At 36.9% G+C, this 8692-nt stretch overlaps 1 protein-coding gene across 1 annotated transcript in view; it reads left to right on the forward strand.

The window, feature by feature from the left end:
- LOC127934609 (segment polarity protein dishevelled homolog DVL-3-like) overlaps positions 1-7088 on the forward strand; it is a 36858-nt gene extending 29770 nt beyond the window's left edge. The window contains exons 8-15 of the mRNA XM_052532104.1: positions 666-805; positions 892-968; positions 1076-1143; positions 2066-2215; positions 2922-3053; positions 4099-4266; positions 4370-4585; positions 5403-7088. Coding sequence (XP_052388064.1) covers positions 666-805; positions 892-968; positions 1076-1143; positions 2066-2215; positions 2922-3053; positions 4099-4266; positions 4370-4585; positions 5403-5785 — 1334 coding nt within the window. The 3' untranslated portion in view covers positions 5786-7088. The remainder of the gene's footprint in view (positions 1-665; positions 806-891; positions 969-1075; positions 1144-2065; positions 2216-2921; positions 3054-4098; positions 4267-4369; positions 4586-5402) is intronic.
- The last annotated feature ends 1604 nt before the right edge of the window (positions 7089-8692 follow it).

An 8692-nucleotide genomic window follows, 5' to 3' on the forward strand; every position in this document is an offset into this window, starting at 1 on the left:
AATGTAAATACAAAAGAGTAAAGGGCCTAAAACCGATCCCTGGGGAACACCAGAGTGCACCACACTGACCACAGACTTGAAATCACCCATCACAACAAACTGCTTGTGATCAGAGAGGTAAAAAAAAGAGTCCAAAAAAAGAAAAAGTAGGGTGGGACATTGTTTTACACATCAGTTGTTGATTGGATGTTGAGAAATGGGTGTGGCCCTAAAAAAAGAAGGCAGATGAATGTGAACTTGCAGTGGTGGAGTTTAAGAGGACTAAATAATTGAAGAAGACCTTCATTCCTCACCAGAGAGCAGTCTGACATTTTTCGCTGGAAAATCCAGTTTAGACATTTTGATTAAACATTATAAGGTCAAAACATAAAAAGTGCAACATTTGAACAGATTAATTCGTTCATAATAAGATCTATAACATGCATTTAGAAACTCGATTGAATTTTCGGCCCTGTGTTTCTTTCAGTTTATTATTTAATGTCTTGTGCAGATTGCGTTTTGTTAATATTCCTTCATATCTATACCCCTGGAAAATTATTTGTTATATTTGTTATATTTTAACAAATGATTATGAGATAGATAAAAATGTTGCACTCTATCAATACTGAATCTATAGTCTGCCGTTCATCTCTCCATTTTGCTTTTCTCTCTCCCCCTTACTATAGAGAAGTATAATTTTCTGGGCATCAGTATAGTCGGGCAGAGTAATGAGAGGGGTGATGGAGGAATCTACATCGGCTCCATCATGAAGGGCGGCGCGGTGGCTGCTGACGGACGCATTGAGCCTGGGGACATGCTTCTGCAGGTCTGATTCGGCTGCTTGATTTGTACTGTAAGACGTTCTTGCTCACGGTTGTTGTGATCTATAAGAGTTGCTTTCTTTTGTTGCAGGTGAATGATATCAACTTTGAGAACATGAGTAATGATGATGCAGTGAGGGTGCTGCGAGAGATTGTCCATAAACCTGGGTAAGAGGTGGACACTGTGATGTCTGCTGCTCTTATTATGGATTAAATTAGATTAATGGCAGCACCGACCAACATTTCTACTAATTGTGTATGATCACATTTTTCAGACCCATCACACTGACTGTGGCCAAATGTTGGGATCCAAACCCCCGGAGCTGTTTCACTCTCCCACGAAGTAAGAGTGCTTTTAAAATAGAAAATGTACTCACCCTGAGGACATCCAAGATGGAGATGAGTTTGTTCCTTCATGGGAACAGATTTGGAGAAATGTAGCATTGCATCACTTGCTCACCAATGGATGCTCTGCAGTGAATGGGTGCCGTCAGAATGAGAGTCCAAACAGCTGATAAAAACATCACAATAATCCAGAAGTAATACACACCACTCCAGTCCATCAGTTAATGTCTTGTGAAGACAAAAGTTGGTTGTTTGTATGAAACATATCCGTATTTAAGACAGTTTTAACTTCAGACCATCGCTCTTCACTCCATAATATTGCTTTCTCCAGTGAAAAAGTCGTCTCGTTGAATCAGGAGAGAAATATGCACCGATCAAGCACCGAAAACAGTCCAAAAATGTCCTGAAGAAATATGTTGGTGGATTTTGATGTGAGAGGACAACTGGAGATGGACGTTTTCCCTGGAGGAGGCGTTATTATGGATTATGGGCTCTTATTTTGCCCAGCAGTGATGGTTTAAAGTTAAAATGCCTTAATGATTGGATTATTTCTTACAAACATACAGCTTTTCACTTCACAAGACATTAAATGATGGACTGGAGTGGTGTGGATTATTGTGATGTTTTTATCAGCTGTTTGGACTGACGGCACCCATTCACTGCAGAGGATGCATTAATGAGCAAGTGATTGAATGTTACATTTCTCAGACAAAGAAACAAACTCATGTATATTTTGGATGGCCTGAGGATGAGTACATTTTAATTTCTGGGTAAACTATTATTTCAAAGAACTATTCTTTTAAACATGAAGTGGCGTTCGCAACCATTTCACTTTCACAGGTAAAATGAAATCATTTTCTTTGAATTTTTTTGTCCTCTTTGGTATCATCTGAAGTGACCAGGCATCTGTGTTTGTTCAGGTGAGCCGATCCGTCCCATAGACCCTGCTGCCTGGGTGTCTCACACTGCCGCTCTGACGGGGGCGTACCCAGTGTACGGTATGAGCCCTTCCATGAGCACAATCACCTCCACCAGCTCCTCCATCACAAGCTCCATTCCAGAGACTGAGCGTAAGTGTTTATCCATCCACCCTTCCCATAATCCACCTCTGCTGTGCACACGCTGTCTGTCACCAGAGGATGACTTCATCTGCCAACCCACTGCTTACTGTGTTGTGATCGTAGCCCTTTACAACTGAGTGTGTCAAATCAAAGATTTGTGATTAGTCTTGAACAATTAAAAATGAGGCAGTACAGGCCTTGTCAATAAGACAAGAGTACATGCAAATAAAAAAACTAGTATGAACTGAATGTAATGTTTACACATAATTGCATGTTATTTACAATTAAATAAATCTGTATTATATTTTACATTTGATTAATAATAAACACCACAGTTAAAATTATAATCAAGTAATTTACATGTGCTTTAGTATGTTAACACATCAAAGTAAGTGTACGTCTTTAAAGCATGACAAAAAAATCATTAAAACATAATGATATAAAATGTACTTTAAAGAAAACTTTTGAAATTATTAGAAAGAGCACTGTGTGTAAGAAAGAGTCATGAAAGTGTATTTTTAAGATTTGAAGTACACTGTAAGTGCACATTAAATACAATAAAGCACACCTCTTTTTCACAGAGAATATTAGATGGATTTGTAATGTTTGAGAATCAGATCAGATCAGTTGATAACGGCTAGAACATCTCGATGTTCGTCTTTGTAATTCACGCTCACATCTGTGGACTGCTGTCTCACTGAGCTTCACTCTGCAGGGTTCGAGGATTTCCATCTGTCCATCCACAGTGACATGGCAGCAGTAGCCAAAGCAATGGCATCTTCAGAGTCAGGCCTGGAGGTGCGGGACAGAATGTGGCTGAAGATCACCATCCCAAACGCCTTCATAGGTAAACCTGCAGCCTCACTCTTGAAAATGAACCTGAGCCACCGAAAGGGATAATCAATTCCTTGTTTATCTGTTATCTCATATCTGATGTTTTTCACCATTTTCAATATCTATCCAGTTAAGCCAGTGTGACGAAGAAGTGTGCTCAGTTGTATTGAATGTGCACTAGTAGTGTGTTTCGAATCTTAAAACTGTAATAGATAATATAATAATAATTAAATAAAATGCCACAAAAAAATTTAAATAGGTCTTTGTAATCATGTCAAATTATTATATTTTATTTTAAAGTAATACTTATGTAACCTAACTTTATATTAGGCGTCTTAAACTACTATGTTAATATAAAGTGTGTTCCAGTATGTTTAATAATCTTTTGCTTTGAAGAAGTACACTTATTTTGATGTGTTGACTGACTCATATACTAAAGCAAGTGTACTTGATCAGAATTTTACCGTATAGTGTAATATTTGATATTAAAGTTAGTTACTATATTTTAAATGTACTTAACTCCATCATTACAAATGTATAATTACATATATATATATATATATATATATATATATATATATATATATATATATATATATATATATATATATATATATTTGTATGTATGTATGTATATAAATACTTTATTAGAGGTTTCAATAAAAATTGAGAACTATATTTTAGTTTATCATAAACGCTGTCAGTACATTTCAAAGAGAGTATAATTATGACATTACATTTAAAAATGTATTTCAGTAGATTAAAAGGACTCTTTAAGTTCAGATATCAGCATTTAATATAAATAAATAAAACTATTTAATACAATAAAGTAAATAGCATGTGAATAAGTGTATTGTACTCAATTCCCACCTAAATATATTCCTATAAAGTAACATTTAAAAGTATGCTAAAGTTTACTTTCCACAAGGGTGAATTAACAGCCACTGCTGTATTTGATTTGATTGTTAACAGTCATGTTTTTTTAAAAATAATAATTCATTCTCGTTAGATTGAAGTTGGATGTGGACATTGCGCTAGTGTCTTTGTTTTCCTCTCAGGTTCAGACGTGGTGGACTGGCTCTTTCATCACGTCGAGGGCTTTCCTGACAGACGGGAGGCACGCAAATACGCCAGCAACCTGCTCAAAGCTGGCTACATCCGGCACACTGTCAACAAGATCACCTTCTCTGAACAGTGCTATTACATCTTTGGTGACCTGTGCGGCAGTGAGTTCCTCCACTTCTCCCCACTCTTTCACACTGAAGCATCTTTTATTTGTTCATTTGGAGTGAACTCTCTTCCCTCCTGTTTGTTCCTCTTCTGTCTCAGATATGGCCAGTCTCTCCTTGCATGATCATGATGGCTCTAGTGGGGCGTCTGACCAGGACACTCTGGCTCCGCTGCCTCACCCTGGTGTAGCTCCCTGGCCGCTCACGTTCCCCTATCAGTACCCGATCCCTCACCCGTACAACCCCCACCCTGTGCACAATCCCAGCTACAGCTTCTCTGCAGGGGGCGGCAGCGCGGGCAGCCCGCACAGCGAAGGTGAGACTGCCTTCCATCAGGGGCTTGGGGCAAAAATGGCATCAAAATAAACAATAATATCCCCATTAGCCCCTGCACAATTACAGTAAAACAAATGTGATTATTTCGGACAAAACACAGATATCCAACATTCACTGATTAAAAACCTTGTAACTCCACTTAAGCTCGATTTTGGTCAAATCTTTATAACATGCAAGGATCGGACAATATTGTGCCGAGATACAACTATATGAAAATCTGGAATCCGACAGTGCAGAAAAATCGAAATATTGAGAAAATCAGCTTTCTAGTAATATCACCAATGCATATTACTAATAAAAAATAAAGTTTTGATATATTTACGGTAGGAAATTTACAAAATATCTTCATGGAACATGATCTTAATATCCTAATGATTTTTGTCATAAAAGAAAAATCGATAATTTCGACCCATACAGTGTTTTTTTTTTTTGGCTATTGCTAAAAATATACCCCGGCGACTTAAGACTGGTCACATATATAAAGCCATGATATCATCTTTGACAACACAGTGTTTAATTATTAAAAAAATATACAGTGTTTTTATTTTCTCATTTCCTGAAAAGTAGTGTTTTTGAACAATCAAGGTTTCCACCCAACACTGACAAGCTGTAAGTTCTATTAAGTTTTTAACAAGCAGTATACACAATAGACTAACTATTAGTTTTGACTTGTAGCTGATATAGTCTTTTTAAGGACAAGAACACTTTTACATACAAGGTGAATACCTGGAAAAGTTATCAAAGAGTTAGACTTGAACAGGAAGTCTCACTTTTGCTTTCTTTCATTTCGCTCGCAGGCAGTCGGAGCAGTGGCTCGAATCGAAGCGGCAGCAAAACCGATGCAAACGCCGCGGCTGGAACCCAAGAGTCTGGAGGCCGATCGGGCAGCGGCAGCGAGTCGGAGAAAAGAGAGAACGCTCCCAGCGAGCGCTCCGCGGCGCCCCCTAGTGAACACAGTGTGTGTAGCTCACACACCATCCACAGCGTCCAGAGCCTGGTGTGTGCAGCACCCGGCCTCCCTCCACAGACACACACACACACACAGACACCCTCCACAGCAGCGCCGGGCTCTCCTCCAGACCGAGACCTGGCCTCGGTGCCGCCCGAACTCACAGCCTCGCGCCAATCTTTCCGCATGGCCATGGGGAACCCCAGTGAGTTCTTCGTCGACGTCATGTGATGAGCTTCATGTGACCCCGAGGGTCGACCCACATGCTCAAGGCACTGTGAAATCAAGAAAGAAAGATGGGGAGGAAGATGAGAAATAGATGCATTGACATTTTAGTGGCTGAGTGTCCCTCCTGTGTCCTGTGGCTTGCACTTTCTTCAGTGAAGAAGACAGATCACGTATCCCATCATGCCCTCAGAGACCCGAGGTCTCTGATTTAAGGAGACTCTGTACGATGCAGTGATGAAGGTGAATGCTTGCTGGTTTTGTGCACTCTTTTATGTACTTTACCTGCATTTTTTTTATATTTTGTCCTCTGACCAGTTTATTAACCTTAAGATCTGTTCTTAAATCAAAGATGAACTAAATTAAGCGGAAGCATGACATGAGGAGAAAGTCATGATATCTTTTACTCCTAAATCACCTTTTGCTTTTTTTAAAAAGTCAAACGTTATCAAAAGAGAGAATCTTTGTCAATTTTTTTATATTTATGGCTTTCATTTTCTGCTAAGAATTGTGGAGAGTGAGAGAGAAAAAGAGAGAGTTTTTATGTTTACAGACTGGTCTGCCTCACTCTTTGGGTTAAAATGAATTCCTTAAACATAATGCATGATGTTTTTCATCTGTTTTGTTGTTTTAATAACCTGAACTGATAAATCGTGCACATTTAGACCAGGGACATTTATTAAGGAAATCAATCAAGTCAAATTTAGAACTTTTTATAACAGTGCACCTGTATTACATGTTCTGAACCTGCAACAGTGAAGAAGTTTGAAATAGATCTTTAATGTTTCAATGTTATCATCAGTCCTATGATGCACTATTATTATTATTATTATTCTATGATGGAGACTCTCTCACTCTTCCCCAAACAACACAGTACTTATATCTTAATGTCTGTCATCATTAACTATCAGCACTGTGCTTCATTGTTTCTCTGTAAACCTTACTTTTTTTCTTCACCAGGTGCATTTATGACATTTTTAATTATTGGAAACAGATAGTATTGAATAGTTCAATTCAATACTCGCTGTACACTGTTTTATGACAACAAAAAACAAATTGTTTTATTTATAATATAGTTTATTGCCTAAACACTGAGTGTGAATCTTTTCTTTTTTTTTTTGTGCGTGTGAAAAGAAAATCACTTTTATTCTTCTGCATCATGAAGACATAACAAAACATAATGAAGTCCTCCTAATTCCTTCAAACCTTACAACTGAAGAATACGTTTTCAGCAAACAGCCCCTTTTACATTTTAGCACAATAAAAAAATATAAAAATCAATAATAAAATGATGTGTTTGTTTGAGCTATATGTGTGTGATGGTGTGTGACACTTTACGATGACAAGAACATTTCATGCATGTTTACAACTAATACAATTAAGTTGTATGCATATTTTAAAAAGATAACTTATTATGGAAATAAATAATATACTTTAAAATAATAAACATGCAAACTGAATGTAAAGTTTTTGGACACTTAATTGCATGTTATCTACAATTACATGATAATATATTGTAGTATGAAAGTATATTCATGCAATTAGTTGAACTGTACAGTGCTAATCTGAAGCACTTAAGTACATCTTTATGTTTAAAATGTATTTCTACATTGGAATTGGGTGTATTTAAAATATAATTAATTTAAAGTAAAAAATGTAATATTGGGTAACAAACTACAGTTAAAATTATAGTCAAGTACTACATGTTTTTTAATATCAAAATAAGTATAGGCCCACTTCATAAATAAAAGATTATTAAAACTGTGATTTAAAATGTGAAGCTTTTAATTTGACATTATTAAAATGCACTTTTTTAGAAGCTACTTTAAGGGTAAGTTCATTGAAAATGAAAATTATGTCATTAATAACTCACCCTCATGTCGTTCCAAACCCGTTTATCTTCCGAACACAGTTTAAGATATTTTAGATTTAGTCCGAGAGCTCTCAGTCCCTCCATTGAAGCTGTGTGTACGGTCTACTGTCCATGTCCAGAAAGGTAAGAAACACATCATCAAAGTAGTCCATGTGACATCAGAGGGTCAGTTAGAATATTTTGAAGCATCGAAAATACATTTTGGTACAAAAATAGCAAAAACTACGACTTTATTCAGCATTGTCTTCTCTTCCGTGTCTGTTGTGAGAGAGAGTTCAAATCAGAGCAGTCTGGATATCCGGTTCATGAACGAATCATTGGATGTAACCGGATCTTTTAGAACCAGTTCACCAAATCGAACTGAATCGTTTGGAACGGTTCTCGTCTCCAATAAGCATTCATCCACAAATGACTTAAGCTGTTAACTTTTTTAATGTGTCTGACACTCCCTCTGAGTTCAAACAAACCAATATCCCGGAGTAATGCATGCACTCAAACAGTACACTGACTGAACTGCTGTGAAGAGAGAACTGAAGATGAACACAGAAATAATTTTGATTTTTCGGTGAACTAACCCTTTAAGTGTTAAGACTTGTACTCTAAGTATACTTAAGTGGCATTTAATATTAGATTATTTGCACGGACCATTTTCTTTTTTTTCTTTTTTTTGTGATATACCTTTAAGATTTACGCACATTCAAAACAAGTGTGCACAATTTATTTTCTACAAAGGCATTTATTCTTTACCTAAACACGTATACTTGGACCCAGGCATAGGCTTTTGTCCTCTGTATATAGAGGACAGGAAATTTTAGTGAATTTCTCTGAGACACATGCCACAGTGTTTCTGGATGTCCTGTAGGCTCCTGAGCACATTAGGGCTTTTAAAAAATATCAGATGTTTGGAGGTTTGATCATATACACTCCCTCTCCTTGATCTTTAGATATGACTGATATTGATTAGCACAGGAAATATGATGGTGTTTTAAATTATCATTTAAATCTTACTAATTTTAAAAAATGTTACATCAAATGTTAAA

This window comes from Carassius gibelio, chromosome A18, assembly GCF_023724105.1.
Source record: "Carassius gibelio isolate Cgi1373 ecotype wild population from Czech Republic chromosome A18, carGib1.2-hapl.c, whole genome shotgun sequence".
NCBI lineage: Eukaryota > Metazoa > Chordata > Actinopteri > Cypriniformes > Cyprinidae > Carassius > Carassius gibelio.